The sequence below is a fragment of the Conger conger genome, chromosome 4 (assembly GCF_963514075.1).
Source record: "Conger conger chromosome 4, fConCon1.1, whole genome shotgun sequence".
In the NCBI taxonomy this organism is placed as follows: Eukaryota; Metazoa; Chordata; class Actinopteri; order Anguilliformes; family Congridae; genus Conger; species Conger conger.
Window position 1 is genome coordinate 66,174,482 of NC_083763.1, and position 26,969 is coordinate 66,201,450.

The following is a 26,969-nucleotide window of genomic DNA, read 5'->3' on the forward strand; positions in this document are numbered from 1 at the left end:
TTGCTTGGCCCTTCCCCTCAGCCCTGTGCGGTGTGTTTTAGGGGACCTGCCGTCGGAGGTGCCTACGCCTCCCCCAGAGACCACCACCACCACCACGGAGCGCCCTAACAGCTGCTCTGAAGGGGAGCTGGTGTGCGATGTTACCGGGGACTGTGTGGACTGGCAGAAGAGATGTGACTTCCGCCATGACTGCTCTGAAGGAACAGATGAGCTCTACTGTGGTGGGCAGCCACTCCATTACAATCATTACGACAAAATTTAGGAGCCCTTCTCTTTTTCCTCTCTCAACCCTCTTTATATTTTATTGCATTTTCTGAGAAGCAATATAATCATATCATTTGATAGAGGCTTCCATCAAGAAATTACAATAGAGCAAACGATTCCTGAAAAATTTAACTGTATGGCAGTTACTGTAAAATATATTGGATAAAATAAATATAATATAATAGTTTATTTATCTAAACTACACTGGTAAGGAAAATGGGAACCCCCCCCCAACTTGCAATTGTTCTCATTTGGGAGGAAAAAATTATTGAGCTACTCTAGAGGAGACAAAGTTAGAGCAGATGTACAGGATTCTGAGTATTATCGGGGATTAGCTGATAAGCTGAAGCAGAGGAGCTGGAGTTTGGCTTTGTGCTTTGTCTCGTTTTTTCCACAGTGAGTGAGGTGTGCGATTTCGAGGAGGGTAAGCACTGTGGCTGGTATCAGAGCTGGCCATCCACAGTCTTCTCCATCCACTCCTTCAGGTGGCTGAGTGGCCAGGGCAAAAGCATCCACCATGGGGAGGAATTGCACAGGCCGGCCAACGACCACACCCAGTGAGCACCTCTCCTCACCAGTACCGCTATTCACTGTGCCGTTTTTCACTTTCGAGAGCCATTCAAACCCCCTCTCTCAGTGCTACATCAAAGTAGTTGCTGAAATGTTTTCCGTTTGGTGCTATCCTATTTCAATAACGCTAGAACTTGACACTGCAATAGTATAACTGTCTCAGCAGTCACTTTTTCATGACCTGAAACATATCAATGAAATCGTCAACAAATATCTGCCAGCTCAAAAGCCTTCGGGTCAGTATGTTTATAGATGGAGCAGGAATTGATGGGAGGCTGCTGCTCTGTGATCGTTCACACATGCCTGCTGGGGCTTCAGTGTCCTGCACAGACTCTGTGCTGAATGGACCTCAACCTGACAAAATGGCCTCCACAGGTCTCACAATGTTCGTTTGCATCGTATCTCCCAAGCTAGCTGGGGTTATTTCATGTCTGGCATTACCTTTTCATTGGAACTGTGAGATGTGGATGACCCTCCATCTCACTGCATGGTTACAGAGCTGGTTCTCGCAAAGGATTTGATTGGTTGTCAGAGTCGCTTGTGTTGTTAGAGGCAAGCTGACCGTTGGCCTTGATTCTGTTTCACTTTAGCAGGAGGTCTCACGATTCAGGCGTAAACAGGCTTTGGAGTTTCTCACCGTGGGCTGTGCTTGCCCCTGGAGGACTATCGATTCCATTAGCTCTGAAAATGAATGCGAAACGCTTGTTCTGTACCCCCCGGCTCGAGGCCACCCACAGAACGGTCTCTTTTATACTGTCTATTATGGCCTCATCCTGAACGATCCTGATCAGTGCGGTATCCATTTTAGAAGGAGGAAGAGCTTAGTCTGGGGAGGAGCAGCTTCCTCAGCTCCCCTGTCAGATCCCACCTGTGACTGACAGGCTGACTCCTCAGAGGCCTTGGGATTCGAGAGAGCTCGCCCTGGTCTTCGAACAGTGTGTCCTTGTGACCAATGAAAGCTGTTCCGTGTGGCTGTGGCACTTTGCTGAAAGGGTAAGGTGTGTGACTGAGTGACTGAGGACAGGAAGATTTTGTTTCTGAGTGTTTGGACTGGGTGTTATATAGGTGTGAGGGCAGGGAGTGTGTAACACATACTGTACCACAGGGAGTTGGTTTTATGTGCATTTCAGTACAGAGTGTGGGTATTACTGTACTGTTTGTGTTTTAAGTGAGTGCTTTGGTGTATGGTTTTTTGTGTATTCGAGTGTGTCTTCGACTTTTACATGGAGAGAGCGGTTTCTCAGTGAATGTGAGGGGGTGTGTTTCAGTCTTTGTTTGAGTGCAGGGAGAGGGTGTTTTGATTTTGAATACCAGGAGTGGGTCTTTTGTGCATTGAGTACACGAGATAAACTGTTTTTGTTTATTTGTAAGTACAGGGTGGTGGCAGCCTGTGTTTATATGGGTGGGGGAAATGTTGTGGTTTGGGCCTCAATGTACTGAGAATTATAGTGGTTCATTTTTTTTCTCAGACGCACTTCAATCCGGCTGAACCGTAACTTTCCGAAAAACTCAATTGCAGCTGCCATACCTGACTCAGTCTCTCCTACCTTCATTAAAAATGAAGGAATGATCCTGATTTAATAATGCCCCCTTTCTTATTTTTTGCCTCAGTGTCACTCCCATTGGGCCCTGCTGCCCCAGGAAGTCCTATGGTCTAATGTTTTTTGAGGGTCCGTCAGGGCCCTTTGAAGCATCCTAACCCCGGCCCCCCGCCCCTCGCAGTGCAGATGGTTTATTCATGAGGCTGCCGTACTGAGTCTCAGACACCCCCTTCCTCCTGTCATAGAGGCACCCCGGAGGGCTGGTACATGTATGCTGACAGCTCAAACGGAGGGTACGGCCACATCGCCGACCTCCTGACCCCCGCCATCTCCGCCACCGGGCCCCGGTGCACCCTGGTCTTCTGGTACCACATGAGCGGCTTCACCGTGGGAACGCTGCAGGTGAGCGGAGCCTCTGGGGGGGGGGGGGGGGGGGGGCAAGTTTGGGGGGGGGGGTGGAAGGGAATCGCCATCACCAACGGTAGCAGTGAGGGTCCTGCTCTGTGGCGTGGCTCTTAGTCTGGACACCGAATCATCCCCAGTTTAACTGGTTAAATATTTCCATCCATCTTGTGGTGACTATTCTGGTGCAGGAAGGCTCTGCATCAACATGCGATATTAGTGGTGTCAATTACCCATAATGGTGTTTAGATGTGTGCGCACAGGGTACAAATGCATTGTATGGGTGTGAAATGTACTGTTACCCGAGTTGATTTAACGCTGACCATTTTTTTTGTATAAACATTTGCGATGGATGAGGTGAGCTTTTCATTAGTCGAAGACATTTTAAGATGGCAAGAATCTGGGAGTCAGTCTTCGCTGTGCTGTTTTTGGCTTACAGGTGCTCAGAAAGTTTGGAAACGTCACCCATGAGTTGTGGTCGCAGACCGGCAGCCAGGGGAGCAGGTGGAAGAGGGGAGAGGTCTTCCTCGGCATTCGGCACAACTTCCAGGTCTGTTAGCCCGGATCAGCCATCTCGTTAATGAACCAGCTGCTGTGCAGTGCTTAAGCATACTGCAATGAGCACCCAGCTGTGTAGTGCTAAACATTTCTCTGGGAATTAAACTATTAATGCTTTCCGAGCTAAAAGACACAGGTGTGTGAAGTCACTTCCAGTGAGGACCGGGGACTTCATCATCTCTGCTAAAAGACACAGTGGGTCTTAAACTAATAATGAACGCATGTGAATTCTGTTTATCTGCATGGATAGAATGTGCTGTTTCTGGACAGAACTACAGACAGCTGAAGCTAAATCTTGCAGTGGAATTAGTTAGCTTTATTGATGGTCTCTTGAGTTTTTTCCCTATGTCAAAGAATTCATTAAAGATGCTTTGCTGGCTCTGTAGTGTCACAGATTTGAGTGCGATCAGGATTAATAGGACATTATGTGCATGAGAGGTGGAGCTGCTGAGTAAAGTTTCCTGGAGAAAGTTCTCAGGTCACGTTAGGACAAGACTGCTCTGGTCGAGCCACTTTACACAGGAGAGCTCATCAGGGTTCAGAAATGCCATGACCTTCGCACACTCGTGTGGCTATTCGTTAACATTTATCAACAAATTCCGATGTCCGCAGCGGAAGTCAGTCACTGCACTGAGCTGAGGAATTATCTGAAGTTAGAGTGCCCTTTACTGCTTGCAATACAATATATCACGTCACAGCAAATGGGCAAGATATTTTCTCTTGAGGTGGCTTTAAATATCAGCATATTGACCTTTCTTTTGATGAACACTTGAATTGGTCAAAATGACTGCTGCTGTATGATGTATTAGAAGCAGGTCCTTGGTATGTGATTGCATTTCATGTCAGCCCTACATCAGGGGTATTCAACGTCGGTCCTTGGAGACCACTGTGTATGCTGGTTTTTGTTCAAACCACAATTGCAATCCCAGAATTTTAACAACCTGAGGTGAATCGTTAGACTCCTGTAATTGGGGAAGGTGTGGACACATCACCACTAAAACTAAACATTTGGTAGATAATTGAGAGTTCAAAGACAGTGCAAATGATAATGAGCAAAACTTGCATTGTTTTAAGTTTAAGGAAAAACAATTAGCCTATGAAAGAACTTAAATGCATGTGTTTGACAACCCAATTGGCCTATTGATTCACCGCAGTCCTGAATTTTATCAGTTTGGTATTATTATTACATATTTCTATGCAGTTGTTAGCCATATATCACAATAAGCACAATAAATATGGCATATGAAATAGCATTCATAGCTATGTCTGTCATAATATGGCTTGAAAGGGTAAATAATCCCTCTGAACATGAAAAGCTTGTGAAAAATTCTGGACTTGCAATTGTGGTTTGGATGATAACCAGCATGCACAGGGGTCCCCCAGGACCGACATTGAATACCCCTGCCTTACATAGTGCATGATATGTTTTACTTACATTTGTTTATTACAGTCTCATGCTGGCTGTGCATTTCAGAGAGATGTGCATATGACTGAAAGAGTGTAGGATTCTATTATAGATTGTTTGAAGACCCGTGAGATTTCTCTCACGCAATATAAAATTATGTGAAAGAGTATGGGATCGTGCTGTCTGACACGATGTGTACAAACATGAGATTGTGTTGAACTATGCCGAGTCGATGATAGACTGAGATCCGTATACCGCATGTCTGGAGATTCAACAACATTTATTTGACTCTGTTTGTGTGATCAAGAGCCAGATTCCATCAAACTGCAAAAAAAGCAATGTTTTAAAAATGATCCCGTGCCTGCTCCTCACGCCCCGGTCTCTGGACTCCCCCAGATGATCCTGCGGGCCCGGCGTGGGATCAGTTACATGGGAGACGTTGTGGTGGACGACGTGTCCTTCCAGAACTGCATGCCGCTGCTGGTCCCAGACCGGCCCTGCGGGACAGATGAGTACGCCTGTGCCAACAAGTACTGCATCCCCGCGGACCACCTCTGTGACTTCATCGACGACTGTGGGGACGGATCTGACGAGAACCCCTACATCTGCAGTACGACGCGCTTCGGCCGTTTCCTCCGACCTGTTCATTTTAATTAGACACAATCTGTGCAGACAAGATTTTGGTAGCATTTCGGGGGATTAGCCCATACCGTAGCATTTTTGATACTGAAATGCCACTCACCGTAATCTCCTTTAAGTGAATTTGGATTCCACTAAGATTATCTTCACTGGAGCATAGCGCTCGGTTGTACTGTTAAAAATGTAAATCCACCAAATTATTTTCTTGCTTAAAATCCTTTGAATCGGTTGTAAACATTTTTATTCTCTTCAGTGCGGGGGGGGGGGGGGGGGGGGGGGGTCTATTTCACAAAGCAGGATTACTGAGTGAGCTGGATCATTTTGCTGAGTAAAACCCGGAACAGCTCTTTTGAGGGTTCCCAGTTTTGCTTAGTGCACTTATCCAGCTAACTCAGTAATCCTGCTTTGTGAAACAGTACCCGGAGTTGAAGAGGGATCATGTTTAGAAATATCTGTTATTCGCATAGGCTTACTTTATTTTTAACCATGTTTAGTCACTATTTTGCAGGAGTCTGACTGTGCTTTAGAATGATGCTTTAGTGCTGTTGCTGTACAGTATATTGTATCATACCCAAACCCGTTCATATGAGTAAGCTTTTTAAAAGCCTGCACACACACAGGTCAGGACATGTTTGTGTTTGCCTGTAGGAAGACTCAGCATGGCGTCTGTAATGATGCCCACTGACCTGAACTGTGTGTCTGCAGGGGGCTTTAGCAGCCAGTGCGACTTTGAGTTCGACCTGTGCTCCTGGCGTCAGTGCAGCCAGGACAATTTTGATTGGCTGATCAAAGCAGGAAGCACCCGTACTGGGGGCACGGGGCCCTCCACGGACCACACGCTGAGGGACCCTTCCGGCCACTACATATACCTGGAGAGCTCTTTCCCGCAGTCCACGGGCGACGTCGCCCGGATCTCCGGCCCCACCTTCAGCTGGAGGAGTCGAGAGTGCAAGGTAACAGTCTCGTCTGCCCGCAGCTTTGAAAGTCCGCTGAAGGACTATTCTGTGCTGTCGTTGTGAATAAAAACGGTCTCATTTATTGGAAAGTCAATGTCAAGGACACATTTTCCTTGAATTCAGCCCACTGAGATGGAAAAGGAGCGTAACCCTTTAGTCTGCTGAAAGCCAATTTGTGTTTTTCTAAGCCTGACCAGGATGAACCGTGATGGTTGGTATTCCAGACTCGAACCAGGGATCCTGGATTTGAAATCCCACGCTGATGTAATAAAAATGTATTGCCATATATAGAAACATACATACATATCATAGATAGTGTCTTGCAGCAGCCTAGGTAAAGGTTGCAAACCTTGACTGCTCCAGATGGCAGAATGCCACACTGAAAGTCTGAGCTGCATAATATTGACCAACAGAGACAGTGTCGGCTTACAAGGAGTCCAAACAGGCGGCAGACTTAGCGCTGGTTGTTTACCGCTGGTTCGTTTCACACTTGTGACAGTCGCACACAGAATAATAAATTGATACTCTCCATGAGGACCTGGTGAGTGGGAAAACTCAGGGATATTTGAGTAGAAGGTGCCCGCCCCCTACCAACACCCCCCCCCCCCCCGGCTTGTCTGCATTTGGGCAGTGAGAGACTGTGGCGTGATGGATGGACTGGCCCTAGCGGAACGCTGTCTGTCACACAGTCCAATGGACCAGTCAATCACTCTCACTCTCAGCAGACAAGCACCAGTGAAACTTTGAGGGCTGAGCTTTCTGCCACTGCTGCATCTGCATCTCTGCATTAAACACTGTACACTTCAGCCTCTCTTTGGTCTCCGGTCACAGCTCTGTAATTCTTATTAATTAACATCACATTGTTTGTCACATTAATTTGGAACGGCATTGAGGGGGGAAACGAAGGCTGTGTGACCATGCGATCTGAGATTATTATTATTTTTGTTTATCGAGCTGTATTATGCAGAAGGGCTTATCTTCTGCTTCTCATGCAGCTTGTATTGATCTACACTGGCTGAATTCACACCAACTATTTTAACACTGTTGAAAATGGTTTGTGATATTTTAGGTGTGTCCACCAGTACATATGATCTTTGGCTGAAATGCTAACAGGACTGCCCAGAGGATTATTTGTTCTTCAGGGCCAGGAATCTTTAAAACAGACTGACTGTAGTTAAGGAGAAAGGAAGTAGTTGTTGACTCCCGAGTGCATACACTGCATGTACTGCATGTCCATCTTAGTCAATGACTCAGTTATTTTGCCTTGCCTGCTTTAATAAATCACTGAATGTTTTACTCTTGGCCATTACTCATTTTAGACGGCTGACAGAGTACCACAGTTCCACAGCGCACCATATTTATGCTCTTACGGCATGAAAGCCTTCGCATTTCAATCCAAAGTTGTCTTAAGCGTGAGGTTTATAAGTGGTAAACATGCATCACGTTTTCCCCTCTCCCCTCAGATGGTTTTCCACCTGCACATGTCCGGGGACGGCATCGGCGTGCTCAGCGTATTCCAGATCAGCGGATCCCAGCCCCTGCTCCTGCTCAACCTGACCGGGGACCAGGGGAACTACTGGCAGCACAGGGAGGTCAACCTCACCGCACCCCAAGACTTCCAGGTCATGTTCGAGGGCAGGATCGGCAGGGGCACCAGGGGAGACATCTGCCTGGATGACATCACCTTCTCCCCGGGCTGCCTGCTGTCCTCGTCCCCGACACCCGTGGAGCCCACATCGCTGCCCCCTACAGGTGACCCCACACATCGCAACATCACATTCTGATACACTGAACCTACACAACATAGACATGGGACTTTGTCACTCATGATAAGTTGCATGGAGCAGGAAATAAGACAGCGGTCCTCACTCCTGGTCCTGGAGAGCCGCAAGGTCTGCTGGTTTTTGTCTTTTCCTTAAGATCAGTAATCAGTTCAGGCCCAAGAAACCAGGTGACCCGAGTTAACTGGAATCAACTGCTTTAACTGATCAATTGCTGTGCAACAATGAGTAACACTGAAAGCCAGCAGACCCTGCAGCTCTCCAGGACCAGGAGTGAGGACCACTGACATACAGTAAGAGGTAAATGTTAGCAATGATTGATTGCAGGCACAGTATATACTTCATAATATCAGGCTCATTGACAGTGAAAGGATCCTGCATAAATATGTAGCACCTACCTGGACAATGTAGGTGCTACATAAATGACAGACATTTTGCACCATGACACTCTCTACACAGCTTTGGTGAAGAGGAAGGGGACAATTAAGCAAACTAAGTTGGGCGATGATTAGGTGGCCGGACTCAAAGATACAGGTGGAGAATTTACAGCTTACAGTCTTTGCAAACTAGCACAGCTGGATTTACTGAAGCTGTTCAGGTTAAGTACCTTGCTCAAGGGTACAGTGGCAGTCCCCCAACTTGGCATCAAACCGGAAACCTCTGCGTTATAAGCCAGACTCCCAGGATTAAGGATTTATGGAGGGAGTTGGGAGCCAGGACCTCGGTTTTACATTCGTTTGTCTTTTGTTCCCTTCCAAAACAGAAGTGAATGTAATTTAGGCAGCATAGTGAAATCATACTGAGGCTAACCGTGCACCTGATGGTTGGTTGTGACAGTAAATAAGTGTAAGTCTTTATCCAGCGTGAGTCATAGGCTCTCAGCTTATATTTAGCACAGACTGTGTAGCAAGCTGGATACAGCATGGCACTGCCTTACTGTAAGGCTTAAGCTACTGTCTGAACCTCACGCCTTTTCAGAAAAATGGCACCGCCTCTGGGATTCAGTCTCCTGCTTATAAGTTGTTTTTATGAAGCTCTTGAAATGTCAATATTGGCAGCATTGGCCTATCCTGGGTCATCCACACAACGAATAAATGTTAAAGTTATTCTATAATATAGGTTAAACACCAGTAATATAATAATGTAATATAAAAATTATACTGATGTTATTTAAGTATAGGGCAGCACAATGGTGTAGTAAATAGCACTGTCGCCTCACAGCAAGTAGGTCCTGGGTTCAAATTTTGTTGTAGGCCCCCCTTCGTGGAGTTTGCAACTACTCTCCACGTCCATATGAGTACTCCCTCCCAAAGTCCAATGACATACGGTAGGCTAATTTGAGAGTCTAAATAGCCTGCGAATGAATGGCGTGTGTCCCCTGTGATTGGATTGGCAGCCTGTCCAGGGTATTTCCTGCCTGTTGCCCAATGCATGCTGGGATATGCCCCAAACCCCCAGACCAGGAAGAAGCTGGTTGGAGAATGGTATTTAAGTACTTTAGGTGGCTGCATTGTTATTAGAAAAACACTCAGAATAGAAATATGGCTATAAAATATAACTTGGCTATAAAACTGTACTTTTCACTTTTTCAAAGTGAATCTCAAAATTCAATCATGGCAATGTTTCAAGCTGGTAATATTTTCAGAAAATGCAAAATTGTTTGTGTAGTATGTCATTTCTTTCAGATCAGTGGTCATTTGCCAAGTTTAATTCTTGGCTTTAAAGCAGTGGTCCTATGAAGCAAATTAATTTGAAGTTATGAGTGAATGGAAAGTTGAATCGGAATGCGTCTTGTGTATCACTTCCTCTGATCATGTACAGAAAGAAGAAGAGGTTATACAGAAGTTATATCATCATATAATTAGGAATTTGTTGCATGGTGGAATGCCAATAGCTTTTTATGCAAAAACAGTTTAAAAACCTGGGTACCTACATTATCTGCTCCATTTGCATGTGAATATGTCTAAAACAATAACTAAAACATCCACACCATGGCCAGCATCCCCTTGACCCTGTTCCACAAAGCAGGATTACATTACAGTTATTTAGGTGACGCCTTTATCCAAGGTGACTTACAGTTAATTAGACTAAATGGGGGACAATGCCTCCTGGAGCAATGTGGGGTTAAGGGCCTTGCTCAGGGGCCCAAAAGCTGCACAGATGTTATCGTGGCAACCCTGGGACTCGACCACCAACCTTCTGCGTCCCAGTCATGCACCTTAGACTCAAGGATACATGCTGCTGCATGATTACTGAGTTAGCTGAATAACTAACTCAGTATCCCAGCTTTGTGGACCAGGCCCCTGGTTGTCCTACGCAGTACTGCACAACCACCATTTTAACTTGGCCTGACTAGCCTGGCTCTCTGGACTCAATCCAGGGAATTCTATTCAACAAACTTTATATTGATTCATGATTTCTTCCTTCAAAGCCAAACCTTGCAGGGAAGACAAAAAAAATAGAATGTACTGGTCTTACTTGGAAGATTTGTTTTCGCTCGAGACATTTTTAATGTGATTGCCGGTTCCAGTTAACATTGCGTTTATTCTTACTGGCTCGCAGAGCGCTGGGAGTTTTTTGGTTGGTTTCCCTGTTGCCAAACGGTCTCCGGAGGAGTGGGAGCTCATTGTGTGTGGTCTTTCCCCCAGGCCTCCGGTCAGTCGGGTGGGGCTGGAAGGCCCAGAGACAATGCTCTTGTTGTGTACTCCGCCTGTGCCGTTCAAGCTCTGCAGCCAAATCCCTTTAAGTAAACGCAGGACAATACCCCCTGCTTCCTAAAACAAATGCCAACATTAGCCGGAGAATAAGATTAATGTTAGTTTTGCACGGAGCAGGCATGTCCTTTTTTGCGAGACCTCTCTCTCACCGCGTGAGATTTGTATCGTCTCCGCTTGAGCGAGCTGGCTCTCGGAGAAGGTGCTGCACTGAACTGGAAAGTTAAAATCCTGCAATTTTCTGGTTATCGATTAAGGGAAAGATTATTGACTACGTAAGGCTACGTATTTAAAAATAACTATATACTCACGGTCTCCAATCAAGATAAGTAGAATCAGGTGTCTTAGTGTTGAGCTAAATCCACAACCTGCCCCCACACCTGCCTGTTTCAGATAAGAATGGGAGGTGTGAATCTAAGCTGTTAAATGTATAAAATTATTTTCACTTATTTTCATGGCAGCCTCTATCTATTAACCTTTGGCAGAAGGTATCGTGGGAACCAGTGCTGTAAAGAAACGAAACACACTGCCCATGGCTGTAATAAAACTCAAAGAGCAGCTGTGGTAGATCAAAGTACAGGCCGGAGTGTCATAATTATCATCACACTTGGTTATTATACTGTGGTCATGTGAACACAAATTTGTGTTGTCCATCTGAAAGTACATGCCGTACTATGCACACACATGCACATTATTAGACACACATGCTGTGCTCTAACACATGCACATTATTTACAGTATACACGTGCAAGCGCAAGTGTGCACACATACACGCACCCCCCTTCTCACAGACACAAACACACAGGCACACATATGCTCACGTATGCACACATACAAACATACAAACACACATTTGTGCATGCATGCACATCCACACATACATGCATGCACACACCCACACACACACACATACATACATGCACACACACACACACACACACACACACACACGTACATGCGCACAGACACACACACACAGTGGTTTTTGGGGTGTGATGGTATGGGACACACACACACACACATGTACATGCACGTGCACACACACACAAACACTGACACATGCACATGTACATGTATGCACACACCCACACCCACACACACACACATATGTACATGCACACACACCCACACACACACACACACACACACACACACACACACACAGTGTGGTTATTGGGGTCTGGTGGCATGGGGCACACAGACACACACATCCACGCACACACACACACACCCATAGATGCACATCCACACACACACACACACACACATGCACACAGTGGTTATTGGGGTCTGGTGGTATGGGACACACAGACACAAATGCACGCACTCACCCACACACACACAGTGGTTATTTGGGTCTGGTAATATGGGACACACACATGCACGCGCACACACACACCCACACACGCACACACCCACACACACACACACACACACACACAGTGGTTATTGGGGTCTGGCAGTATGGGACACACACACACACACACACACACATGCACACACACACCCACACACTCACACACAGTGGTTATTGCGGTCTGGTAGTGTGACACACACACACACACACACACACACACACAGTGGTTATTGGGGTCTGGCAGTATGGGACACACACAGACACACACACACACACACAGTGGTTATTGGGGTCTGGCAGTATGGGACACACACACACACACACACACACACAGTGGTTATTGGGGTCTGGCAGTATGGGACACACACACACACACACACACACAGTGTGGTTATTGGGGTCTGGTGGCATGGGGCACACAGACACACACATCCACGCACACACACACACACCCATAGATGCACATCCACACACACACACACACACACATGCACACAGTGGTTATTGGGGTCTGGTGGTATGGGACACACAGACACAAATGCACGCACTCACCCACACACACACAGTGGTTATTTGGGTCTGGTAATATGGGACACACACAGACACACACACACAGTGGTTATTGCGGTCTGGTAGTGTGACACACACACACACACACACACACACACACACAGTGGTTATTGGGGTCTGGCAGTATGGGACACACACAGACACACACACACACACACAGTGGTTATTGGGGTCTGGCAGTATGGGACACACACACACACACGCACACACACACACACACACACACACACACACACACACACACACAGTGGTTATTGGGGTCTGGCAGTATGGGACACACACAGACACACACACACACACACAGTGGTTATTGGGGTCTGGCAGTATGGGACACACACACACACACGCACACACACACACACACCCACACACGCACACACACACACACACACACACACACACACACACACAGTGGTTATTGGGGTCTGGCAGTATGGGGGACGCACACACACACATGCACACCCACACACACACACACACACACACACACACACAGTGGTTATTGGGGTCTGGCAGTATGGGACACACACACACACACAGTGGTTATTGGGGTCTGGCAGTATGGGGGACGCACACACTGCAGTCGGTCCCCGGCCGCAGGCTGGTTAAATGACCTGTGTTCATGGTGATGGTGGCTCTGCTCCTGAGGAATGCACTCAGTGGTGACCATAACAATAAAGCTCACAGCAGCCCTTCAGACAATAATCAGCACTTCTCAAGTTAAACCTTACAGCAGGACCCATGACTGCTCTTAATGAAGCTGGCTGTGCTTCACTGGGACACTTGAGTGTGCCATCCCTCTCCTGTTCTGTTGTGTGTCCAGCGCTGAGCCTCTTTTCTTCCTACTTTTTTTCCTGCTTTCTGATTTTGGCTCCTCGTCATTGTCATTATGGAGAGTGATTTCTTTATTTCCGTCGCAGTTAAAAACAGGAGCGAGAAATCAGTTGGCTGGTTTTCATCCATCATGTTCCCGCTGATAAAAACAAAACTCTCATTACCATTAAGCGCTTGCGAATCCAGCGGTTGTTTATGATTCATTTTGCAATTTAGCGATAAAAACCTTGGCCATTGCCCTTGGGAAGGACTTTGCAGGAAGATTAAAAAATATTTGCACTGATAAATGTTTAAAAGGCAATCTCCCATGCCCTCTGCTTCAATTAGTTTTTATCTGGTTTAAGGTGTCTTTCATACCACATCCGCCATGAGTGTTTGGCTTGCCCTCCTGGCGATATCTGCCCTATCAGCGTAATGTCTTGCACTAATTGAATCTGGAATTGAACCACTCTGTGACAGATGTGGCTCATTAAAGGATCGTTATTGGGGAAACGTTGGCTTGATTGACACGTTATATTCAGGGAAGCTGGAATCAGGTGAAATCAGTCGGAGTCAGCCTGCTGCAGACACTCAGAGGACACGGTCTCCGATTGATTCTGAAATTCCTGGAGTGAAATAGGTCATGCGCTGCCTTTTAAGTGAAAGCCGGAGCGGTACGGGGGACAGGAAGGGGAAGACCCTGGAGCTGTCAGTCTCTGTAGAAAAGGGCACAGGAAAAGGTCATTAAATCCAGGGCATGGCGCGCAGCGGGATTCTGAATGTTTCATGCTCCATCCCGCGTTCGCTCCCCGTGCCATACAGTACATATCGGTGCTCGTTGCTGGAACCTCAGCTATCGATTCGGGGGAAGTGCAGACACGCGTGTGCTCTTCTCCGAAGCTAAGCGGCACTTCTACTCACACCTCGCAGCTCACAGAATGGGCTGGGCTTGCGCAGAGATTAATTGGAGGAAGACACTTCATGTGCAGCTTAAAGGTACAATGGGTAATTTTGGACTTCTAACAGTCAAGAGAGGAATTGCAACAACAAATACGCTCAAACCACAACACTGTTTATCCCACACCTTCTCTGTGAACACTGACGTTGAAATGCCATTGGCTATGGCAATTAGAACCAATTTTCAACCTATGAGCTAGAATTATTGTACAGCTATAGATGTTTAGGTACAGATTGCCGGCCCGTCAACTGGATATTTTGAAACCCGAATTTAAGGACTATGCACACAGGTAGAGGGTGAGTCAACATGTCAGTGAGCCTTTTTCAATGATAGGAAGGGATTTATTATGGTCTTGTAACAATAATTTAACTCAAAAATCTTACCTATTGTACCTTTAACTGGTGGACCTGTAGGTGCCTGAATGACCAGCGGGGGTTTGGTAGACAGTGAGGAGACTTGGGTCCCTGCACACTGAACCCTCCCTAACCCTGAGTCACACTGCCATCCATCATGTGTCACCCTGCAGGGTTCCCGCCACAGCCAGCTCTGGCATCACTGAGGTTCAACCCCTGACTGTGGGGTCCATCCATGCTCTAGAACAGGGGTGGGCAACCCTGGTCCTTCAGTGCCTGAGATGGTCCTGGTTTTTGCCTATCACTGTATAATTGGATTCCTTTCAATTAGTTGTAATTAATCAGGCTTAATGAATGCAGGAGACCATGTGCTGGAGTCACTCAGCATTTCGCCATTCAGAATATTCGGGCTCAGATTTTTAATCACCCATTAGTCCTCTTCTGATCAAGCTCAGATGGAACAAAAACCGGGAATGTGACTGGCACTCACACACAAGGGTTACCTACCCCTGCACTAGAACTACAACAGTGCCTTATCCGGATGAGCCACCCAACTGTTCACTTTTAATAAAGCAAGAATCTCAGCCTCCATATCCCAGAGTGTAGGAGAAAAGTAATCCAGTTGGGGGTAGGATGTTTTGTGTGACGGAAAGCGTCTGAAAGCGTGTGATGTGAAGGTTGTGCTGAGAATCTGTGCTGGATAGTGTACCCAGAGAAGAAAAAGTGGTATTGCCACGATATCTCTCTTGCCGTGGCCATCTGAAGCTTAACAAGAACAAAAGATTAACATGGTTTTATTCCTTTCTTCTCCCTAATTACTGAGACCACCCCTATTGTCACGCCTCAGCCCTGGCCTGACCTCTCTGGAATGTTCCATTCTGAAGAATCCAGACCCCCCTCTCAATACAATGGGAAGTGGGGAGTGGTAGAAGTCTCTTTATAGGGGGAATTGATAATTTATCATCTAAATGTAATGGTTTCACTTGATTTGGTTTCCAATTCTGAAGCTGTCCTTTCATCCTTTTTCAGGTTCTTTGTTTTTTGTTTTTGTTTTTTTCTCTTCCAGAATCATGTGAATTTCTTTCATTTTTCTATGAAAGCGGCACTGTAAATGTTTGTGACTGTATTTGTATTATATATATATATATATATATATATATAATTTTTTTTTTTTCATTTGCCAAATGTATTTTTCCTCTTATACAGTGCATCGAATGCCATGGAGTCCAACCCACGGCGCTGTTAATTTAAAAAGCCTTCCGGGCTTTTTGCTGCGCACCCATTATGTCTGTCACGGTCAAGTGTACTATAGCTGAAATGTCAATATCCACTCCAAATATTGTTGACTTCAGTACCTGCAGACGGCTTGTACAACCTTTCTCAGGTTGGCTTGTTGTAATGAGGTTGGTTCCTGCATATTTTACGTCCTGCTAAAAGCAGTGTGACCTTTCTGGCATGCAGTAATATGGCAGCGTGTTGTTGGGTAACAGCTTGATCATCATGGCGTGGAATGGGGATGCTAATGTGCGCCAGCATGTTAGCCTCCAGACCTTGAGAGCACTTTAATCTGCGAGTAACCTTTTCTCAGAGTCGCTGAATGCCATTGTGCAGCGCTGCCTAATTGTGGCTTGACCTTGCCAGAACCTTGAGGTTCCACGTGCATTGTATGTGCGGGCACATACGTGTGTGTGTGTGTGTGTGTGTGCATGTGTGTGTGTGTTTGTGTGTTCGTGCATATGTGTTTGACCATACAGTATGTGTGTGTGTTTGAATGTTTGTCTGTGTATGTGTGTGTATATTTGCACATGTGAACATTTGTGTACATTTGTGTGTTTGTGCATGTGTGTGTGTTTGTGTGTTTATGCATATGTGTTTGACCATACAGTATATGTGTGTGTTTGAATGTTTGTCTGTGTATGAGTGTGTATATTTGTGCATGTGAGCATTTGTGTACATTTTTGTGTGTTTGTGCATGTGTGTGTGTTTGTGTGTGTTTGTGTGTTTGTGCATATGCCTGTGTTTGCATGTTTGTCTCTGTGTGTATATATTTGTGCATTTGTGTAGATTTGTGTGTGTGTGTGTTTGTGTGTGTATGTGTGTGTTTGCATGTTTGTCTCTGTGTGTATATATTTGTGCATTTGTGTAGATTTGTGTGTGTGTGTGTTTGTGTGTGTATGTGTGTGTTTGCATGTTTGCCTCTGTGTGTGTATATTTGTTTGTTTGTGTACATTTGTAATGTTAATGTAAGTGTGTGTGTGTGTGTGATTGTGTGTGCACATCTTACACCCACAGGGTCTTGTCCATACGGATACCTGGAGTGTGAGAACGGGCAGTGCTTCCGGCCAGAGCAGAGCTGTGACTTCGTGGATGACTGTGGGGATGGGACGGATGAGCGGGGCTGCGGGACCTCCTGCACGTTCGAGAGGGGCCGCTGCGGCTGGAAGAGCTCTCTGGCAGACAACTTCGACTGGACGCTGGGGGTGGGCTCAGTCCAGAGCTTCAGGCCCCACTTCGACCACACGTTGGGGAACGAGGAAGGTACGGCACACAGCCCCTGCAGGAAGCGCTGTAGATATGTGGTATTGCAGCTGGTATCTTCTGTGCTCGGGAGAGGCTTGGCAACATGCGCAGGCCTTGCTGGGGACTGGGCCAATGTTGGCCTCACACTGTCGAGAGGAAGGGCCCCCTGAGCAAGGTCACAGCTGCTGTGGTGTCCTCTCTGTATGTCCTGCATATGGGATTCTGACTCACTTTGCTTTTCTCTTCTTCTATGGTACCTCTTATTGGCACGATGATGTGATCTAATTCACTGAATTAGTAGATTAATCAAACCCACAGAGTCTGGCCAAATGAGGTCATGGCTGTGTGTCAGTTTTAAAAATGAATATAAAAGTTAACAAAAGAAATGTCAGTAAAATAGTTCGGTCATTTCAATGACAGGCAAGCAAGAGAAGCAATTATGAGTATTCCTCACAGAAGAACATTATGCCAGAGCAACGAATTATTCTGAATTTAACATAAATTGCATTTTAGTGCCCTTCACCACCCAGTTGGCTCTCTCAAAGGGAAAATTCATTTTTGCAATGACAGTTGTTTCACCTTCCAGTGCCCTGTGTGTCTGCGGTTGGGTGTGGGGAAAGGGCACAGAAGTGGTGAGAACAGGTGCTAATTGTCCTGCCTGCCTATTTCAATTAGCTTATGTCACAGAGGAAACACCAAAAGAGGATTATGTAGGACATGCATTTTAGGATCCAAAGGAACGTTTACTGAAGATTTCCTCCCATACAGGAATGACGAACGTCACATTTATTAATGCAAGACACATCCACAATTATTTATTCATTGGAATTGGATGTTCGCAGTTTCATTTACTATTTTAATAAGTAAAACAGGATTTATTGGGCGCCAAAAAAATAAATACATTTGAATATACAGAATGTGTCTGTCTGCAAGTCCATCTGCTGATGGCATTTCTTAATTACTTCATTACCTTTCATTCCAGATGATGAATGAAGTGGAACTACTGAATGTGACAATGTCCTGAAAGTTTTGTAAATTAGACCGAAGCCTTTTTCTGAAAGACAAAGTCTCTGTGAGACTTTTATGAAAGTGGTATTCAGCTTTTTTGCCATAGAGTCTGCTCTTTGAAATAGGTTTCTGAATCCCGGAGTGTGTGACCCCTTTGCTCTGTTTCACCCCTGCTGACCCAGCAGTGATTCAATCCAGGAGCTCACCCAGGGCAAGGAGGAGTGGAGGCAGCAACCAGTCTCCCTCATTTAACCTCCTCTTCCTCTGTCTAACCTCCTCTTCCTTCCTCCTCATCTGTCTAACCCCCTCTTCCCTCCTCCTCTGTCTAACCTCCTCTTCCCTCTTCCTCTGTCTAACCTCCTCTTCCCTATTCCTCTGTCTATCCTCCTTTTCCCTCCTCCTCCGTCTATCCTCCTCTTCCCTCCTCATCTGTCTAACCTCCTCTTCCTCTGTCTAACCTCCTCTTCCTTCCTCCTCATCTGTCTAACCACCTCTTCCTCTGTCTAACCTCCTCCTCCATCCTCCTCCTGTCAGGGCACTTTGTTTATCTGGAGGCCACGCCCGTGGGGTTGAAAGGAGACAAGGCGCATATGAGGAGCTCGGTGTGGAAGGAGTCCAGCTCCACCTGCAAGCTGACGTTCTGGTACTACATATCCTCCAAGGCCCATGGGGTCATCCGCCTCCTGGTGAAGGTAGGCCCTGCACACCCCCGACACCCCAACGTTACACACACACACACACACCTTCCAGGGGTATGTGGGAGCCCCGGAGGTCTCACCTACACATCTTTTTTAGGTCCATTTCGTACCTTTTATTTATTAGAGTGTATGTGTGTTATTGGTCTGATATTGTTCTCTGTGAAAGCTGAATTAACACTGGACATATTACTGTGTATGTGATCTGTTTACCTTGTAGTTTGTGCAGGGTTGGGATCAGTTTCACGTGAATGAAAATCTTAGAAATTCATTTAAATTTACTTCATGAAAAATGTCTCATGCTGTTCTGTGACAAATAGAATTTTGATTAACCTCTTGAATTATCTTAATTGAAGTGGAACTGAACCTAACCCTCAGTTTGACACTCATGACTATTTAATGCAGGCCCTGCACCAAGTTTCTGCAAAAAACCTGAATACTGAATAGACTATGAAATAAATAGTGCTGTGTCTCCAAAATGGCAGTCGTGATGGCATAGCAATTCAAGGCGCACTGTAAGTGTTGCAAGTGCAGTTGTGCCATGTTAACTGCACTCAATGACTGACCGTACTGAACCGGGGTGTAGAGTATGAGGGCTGTCATGTGATTATGCCGACTGAATTAGAATGGGCCACAAAGTCTTTCTTTCTACTCACTGTCAATTTCTAAATAGCAAAATGTCACATCTCACTTGAACAGATGATTGTAGTTTAAATAAACGGTCTCTCTCTCAGTTTGAGTCCATATTATTGAACATTCAGCACATTATTGTCATATATTTTCCTCTGTTTGCCATACACAACACCTCACACATATCACGCCCTCCCCCAGGAGTGAACTCGTTCTCTGAGCTGCATGGGGGCCTTATCTTTACGGCCGCCATTGAACCGAGGCGCAGCATACCGTGCAGGCCCTGCTACATGTCAGATATTGGCAGTTAGAAGCATGCCATTCTGATAAGCAAGTTTCAAGCAGTGAGTCGTTGCCACGGTTACCACCCTCTTCTAATTGGACAAATAACTGATTGGCTGTTTGAACAGGAACAGGAATATGGAGGTACTGCTGTGCCAATATGCTGGTGATGGTATCCTCAGGCCAAGCCAAACACCTGTCACTGTGCTGGGTCTCTATGGGAGGTTCAGCGGTGAGGGGAGTTGGTGCAGCCCACAGGCAAGCCCAAATCCGACCAGCCCATCTGTGCCCGGGGCAGGACCCCTGGCAGCCCTGGGCTGTACCTCAGAGGGCTTCTCTTTTCAATGAACTTACAGTTCATTTTCCCCATTATGCAAACCTTTAATTAAAGGGTCATCTGCAGGTTGCTTTATTCCACGATGTTTAGCTGTAGAAACACAAACAAGCCAATAATACAGGGCTGCTTTTTAAACATTATGTTGTTTAACAGGTGAATTTGAACATATTTTTAAAGGTATACGTGAGGTGTTACAGCATGAAAAAAATGCTGAATCATGTTAAGCCCTCTGAGTGAATGGGACTATCAGTTATCACGGTCTCTTTACCCTTTTCCCCTGTGGAGACACATTACAACTCTTATCCTGTTGTTGGTTTGACTTAATCACACTTGCAGGACTGTCTCCAAGGTTATTGTTGTTCAGCATGGTCAGCACTTCTAGAGTGCACAGCAGGAGTAGGCTGTGCAGGTTGCAATGCTGGTTGGAAAACCACCATGCGATTTTTAATTAGAATTAAAACAGCACAGAAACGTTATTCAACAACAGGGCTGTCATTTATCTAGTGAACGAGGAGGCTGATGGCTACGTGTGCTATCATTAAGTAATCTGGGGGCGCCAGATTTCAGGATATGCCCCATACGGGTCTCAAGGTACAGATGGGACTGCGATATCAAATAGTGATTATAAGACTGCATTAGCTAAACTCTGGCATCAGCTTATACCTCGGTGAGTGGCACCGGTTGCCAGATGGACATAATTAATTAATTTATTGATATTTCAATGACTGATTGAATGAATTCATAAATATTTCATGCATTTGTCACTTTGCTTGAAGAAAAAAAAAAATCATTCCCATATTTACAACTGTCACCAAAAGCATTATATGTGCAAATATTCACGTGTCACCATCGGGGGATGAGGTCTAGTCCGTTGGTATGTGGCTGGACACGTGCAGAGACTGCAGATCATGTATTATGTTAGATTATATATGCATGAATGATCCAGCTCATGTCCCTCCATCACAAACATTCAAACCGTTAGCCTTCATGTCAGCACATTGCTCATCTGCAGGCCAAGGGTCAATGTGTGTTGGCAATAAGAGGAGTCTCCCGGCTTCAAAATGTGATGCAGGAGTGTTTGTATTACTATGCCCCCGTGAGCGATAATATGACCTCCATCACACATTCATGAATATTTGATGACATAGACGTTTTCTTGTCCAAATCATTTGCATCAGTAAGAAATGTAATCAATTAAGCATTTGTAAGACTGCCGTAGAGAGCACGTTGCCGGTCTGGGGTTGTGTTTTTGTTTCATTATTGTAGTTGAGGATTCAGAGGTCTGAATGTCACGGTGTTGCTGTGTGCAGACGCAGGGCTGTCTCGCTTTGACCTGAGCACTTTCCTCCATCTGTCTCCCGGTTGCCAAGGGCTTCGGGCTGCAACCCCCCGTAAATATTTTAGAGGCGTTTTATTAGGCACTATAACGGGGTTGTTAAACTGGTCCTGTCCTCCTGGGTGAGGGAAATACACACTGCTGGACTCCCTAAAATTGCTCCTTGCCAATTGAGCCAATTCTTCTTCTTCTTCTCTCTCCTTCTTCTTCTCCCTCTTTCTTCTTCTTCTTCCTCTTCGTCTTCCTCTTCGTCCCCTTCTTCATCATCTTCTTCTTTTTCCTCTTCCTCCTCTATATCTTCCTGCGCCATTTAATGCATTTAATCTTCCTGCTTCCGGCACAGTTTAATATCTTGAGTAACTCACTGTGCACACAACAGTCAAAATAGCTAGGTTAGCTAAATAGCAGAATGCACAATAAAGCAGATTAGAATTGACTGAATTACACTTGGTATTACTGTTCCTGGAACTTAAATTAATAAGTAAGAATTTTAATACAATTCAGTTTCCAACCGCAAATATGCAGAATCTGCAAGAGGAAGAAAATAGTTTTTTGAGTAAATCATATTTATAAAAAAAAAACGAATAAACATGCATCTGGTGTAATGTGTATTTTGTGTTCCTCTTTGCTGTATATTTAATTAATTATATGTATTGTTTTCATATTTATCACCCAATATTAGATTATTAGTTCTCAGGGCCAGAGGTCAAGGTCACAGAAGCTCCTCATTAGATTTGGATTCAAAATCGACCGATTTCTCATTGACCTTAGATGAAATAGTTCACACATAAGCTGCCTTTGCTGTTTCCCAGGACCCTACTGATTAAGTCAATGACTGTCAAGGGGTGAAATGTCAAGGCTTCCTGGTGGTTTTCATCCAATGAAATGACATGCTTGAATTAGCTGTGAATTTCATCACAATGCATTCCTTTAGTACTCTCCTTAAATTAATGTCCTTTTTCATTGTGCTTTCTTGCAAGATATCTTCACAGATGACTTTATCCACTGTAACTCTGTGTTGTGTCACCTACTTCATAATGATGCTGCTTTCTTTCCCCTCTTCATTGGATTTGATATTGCTTTATTTAACCTTTATAAATTGTATAAATGTATGACTTCATCTATCAAGTCTGCTTTACATAGAATCTTTCATGTCAAGCAGGACATTGTGATTTATGTTTCATCTTTGGTTTGTCAGCTTTGTCTTCTCTTAGTATTTTGTTGAAGCATATTATTTTGCATGTTTGAAGGTTAAAGTATAGAATACCATCGTATCAGTTAAATGATCCATACATTAAATGATATGTCTCATTTCCCACTTCTATCTGTCACTTTCACTCATTTGGTTAATATGGTTTGTGGTTCCTGCCGGCATGAATGCAAAAGCAAAAGGCATTGACCTTTAAGCGCAAGCATTGACCTTGTCCCTGTTTGAGCTGCAGGCAGTTTTTTTGTTTCCCCTTAGTCTGGAAGTAAATGATGAGCATCTGCCCATCAATATTTTAGCTTCAAAGGTAAAAGATAGAGAGGAGAGGGCGAGAGAGTGAGAGAGAGGAGGAGAGAGAGAGAGAGAGAGAGAGAGAGAGAGACTAATTGTTGGCAGCACAGAGTGCTACAAAGCCTTTGGGAGGAAGAGACCATCTTTAACTGCCGTGACAGGCTAAACACCAGTCCTCTGAAGTTGATTTCAAGCTCTGTGGGGGCTGTCCTTTTACATTTCCTGGCAACCGGTGCTCTAAGCCCTCTTCACAAGCCATCATTCACGGAATGTGTAATTATCACAGCAAATGACAACCTGTATGGTGACGGCGTTTCCCCACTACAAAAGAAAAGGAAATGAGGCTCTCCAGCTAAGTAGCCACCACACCGGAACAAGTTTAAGAGTCTGAACTGTTCTTTTATTTTATTCCTGAATTCACTCAGCCCCTTTATGGAGCAGCACCTTTAAATCTCATTCATTCAGAAACTCAGCACGCTCTGTATTGTGATTCATCAGTGAAGGTGGTCATATTTTGATTGAAATTGGCTACACGTGGTTTTCTTGATTCGGCCCTGAGGGAATGTTGAATATTTCTGAATGAGTTCAGGCTGTGAATGCACCCATCTGCTGTGCAGTAATTAATGCAGTTGTCCCGCAGAAAAGGGACACTCTTTGATCTTATGTTTATGTTCACTCAGCTCATGCAGACCCATGTCTTTTTGTGAACTTGGGGAAATAGAGGAACTTACAGGAAATGCCGTAATGGCATTCAAGATGAGTGATGTTGGTGCAACAGTTTGAAGAATGTGACAGTTGTCTTTCTTTACCCAGTTACATTTAAAATGTATTTCAACCACGGTAGTCCCAGAGTTGCAGGCTAGTCCGTGTATCGCTTCTGCCTTGTACGGTTGAAATAGAGGAGCAGCAGTCTTCCCATTATACAGATAACTGTTTGGCTGATTTTCTATACGCATGTATGGACATGTTTAGGTTACTCATTGTTCTCAACTGGGGTATGCTTCAAATAATAAGCATGGATCTTATAATTTTCCTGATAAGCACAACTTTGAAGCCCTACCCTGCCTAGCTTTAATTCCATGTTGAAACTTGGTACACTGTGTTGTTAACTGTTCAGGTTTAAAATTGAATGAACTATATGTATATTTTCCGTCCCATTATTTTGTATTATTATGCAAGGCCAGTATTTCAAGACTAACCGCAGAATCTATGCACCAGCATTCCCCAGCCTAAAAGACAACCTTAGGCTTAATGACTTAATGGATTTAATCCTGTTCTGGGGCATACAGATCTCTTGCAATAACAATATAGGGAAATGTATCATATTTTTTTCACTTGAACCAAGGGTCACTGTGTGTGATTTGTACAACAAATGAGTTTCCCTACTCTTACATTTCTCATCAACTATTTCCCTTTTCTCAAGCTGGAAAATTTAAAGATTCTGTTCACACTAGCTTAAGAGTTATTATGATCATGGATATAGTGCTTATTTTATGACAAAAGACACATTAATTTCAGAACAAGTTCAATGCAAAACCATTTCTCTGAGGTAACAGAGAGCAAACTGATCTCATTCCTTTCCCACTGAAAACTAGCATCTTCAGGGCAATTGTACTGAGGACTAAAGAGAAATATATCTTCTCATTTATCTTTTTTGCAGGTAAATATGTGTTTTATATGGTGTTTGATAAATAGTATATCTGGGAATTGTATTTGTAAAATATCCAATTTCAGCTTTGCCAAAGTAACTGAATACAATGGAAGACAGTAGGAGAATGAAGCTGTTTAATATGTCTGCAATATCCTATGTTCATGCCCATACTGGGAAACCAATTTAATGCAACATAAGCACACTGTATCATCAAGCATGCCTTCTTGCATTTTGTATACATTAATACTGTTTTTGTCTTTGCTTTGTAGCTCTAATATGTGCACAGACACAAAAGCTGTTTACTATCCCATGCGTGATGTCAGAATTTTAACCCCTACAGGCCGGTGTGTTTTTTTTGCATTCATTCCTTATTAATGGTGCAATTTTCAATCACTATGGTAACAGGATAGACCGTTTGACCGGTTCTATCTGTAGCCTATTTCAAGATGCCATTGCTTTAGCAACAACAGTTCCTTATTTTGTAACATGTTACAAAACGAGTGTGAGGGGAGCTCAACTTCTCTGCAGTTTGGAAATCCATATGCTCTGCGTAATAAGGTAATGTCAGTGTCCCTTTCATGGCAAGGGTCCAGCGAACCAAATGCATAATAATGTAATTATAACAACATGCTAACTTTGATAGAATGTCCTTTGTGTACATATCATTTCTGTTTCACCATACTAGGAGTGGGAGTGGGAGGGTGACAGGTGGAGGGAAGTGCCTTTTTTTACCTTTTTTTTGGGGAGAATTTCTTTTTTTTTTCTTTTTTTTACTTCCATGGTTTGAGCATCTGTAATTTTGTTTTAGTAATATTTACAGTAATACACACTCGAAAGGATTACTAGAAGACACCAGGATTACGCCTGTTGTCAAAAGGGTTCAAGAATAGTAGGCATTTTATTTTTGGGGGCATAACCTTATGTTTGGGGTGGTACTTAAGGGGTTAAATCACATAAAATCGCAAATTGGTCATATTTTTATGATGTATAATGTGTTATATAAACACCTTTCTTAATCTATTGAATATTGTATGCTTAAGAAAATTGTAGTAGGATGAAAACTTTTACTACACTTTCAGAAAACAGATATTCCATAAGTTTGTTAAATGAGATTTAACTTGGAAAAACGTACTGTACCATGAGGTCAAGTTAATTTATTTTGACTTAATTGCCTCAAAAGTAAATCCATATTGGCAAACGCAATTTGTTTAATACATTTTTTCTTCAAAGAGAGAAAAGTGGGTGGGAGAAAGAAAAACAACGGTACACACTGTATTTGAAGGCGAACTGACTGCATAACAGCTGCTAGTGGTCTCATAAAGTAAAGACCATGAATATAAATTGGATTTTGGCTTAACAGCATGTTCAGTATAGTAGGGCATTGGGGAAATTTCGGCAGAATATTTATTTCTTGGCAACCCTTAAACCCCTTTGTTCAGTTAACTTTGGACCCCTTTGTGTTATTTATGATACATAAATAGTATACAGAATTTGCAAAATGTATTAGCTGACCAGTTGAGTATCTTTGACTACATACTGTAACGATTTTATAGGAAAAATAAGACTTATTGGTATTGGTGTCATAATGTTAGAGAGATAATCTAATTTGTGTTAGCCTGCCAAAGTGTGCATGATCAGTTGGTTCATTATTTTGATATCTCACGCAGATTAGACACAAGTCTCCAGAGTGAAATGCATTTTGTTCATTTCTGTTTGAAATGGCCCATAAAACAAATGAGCAAGGGGTACTTTACATGAATGTTTTTTTTTTTCTATTAATAACATTAAACAGATAAATTACTTGAATATGTTGTAAACATGCATTCAGATATACAGTAATTCTGGTCTTCTGAATATAGTTGCCGTGTATTACTGCCCTGTTAGTGGAATTACATACAGAATGTATAATTCAGTACATAATGTAAAATAGGGTGAATTCAGGTAACTTGGGTTTCTGAGCCTGCCCTCACCACCAGACCCAGAAACTGAATTCACAAAGTGTCCCAAATTACCTGAATTCACCCTAACATACAACTACAGAAAATTACTTTAGAAACATTTTTGCTTTCTAAAATGGAATCTTCCAAATATAATTTCAATCTCAAAAATAGCCTTGTCTTATGGAATATAC

At 44.1% G+C, this 26,969-nt stretch overlaps 1 protein-coding gene across 1 annotated transcript in view; it reads left to right on the forward strand.

Moving 5' to 3' along the window:
- Positions 1–26,969, forward strand: part of LOC133126677 (MAM and LDL-receptor class A domain-containing protein 1-like) — an 82,413-nt gene that overhangs the window by 24,912 nt on the left and 30,532 nt on the right. Inside the window, exons 18-26 of the mRNA XM_061239016.1 lie at positions 42–221; positions 662–821; positions 2,621–2,777; positions 3,217–3,327; positions 5,137–5,350; positions 6,085–6,332; positions 7,799–8,087; positions 17,174–17,419; positions 18,944–19,101. Coding sequence (XP_061095000.1) covers positions 42–221; positions 662–821; positions 2,621–2,777; positions 3,217–3,327; positions 5,137–5,350; positions 6,085–6,332; positions 7,799–8,087; positions 17,174–17,419; positions 18,944–19,101 — 1,763 coding nt within the window. The remainder of the gene's footprint in view (positions 1–41; positions 222–661; positions 822–2,620; positions 2,778–3,216; positions 3,328–5,136; positions 5,351–6,084; positions 6,333–7,798; positions 8,088–17,173; positions 17,420–18,943; positions 19,102–26,969) is intronic.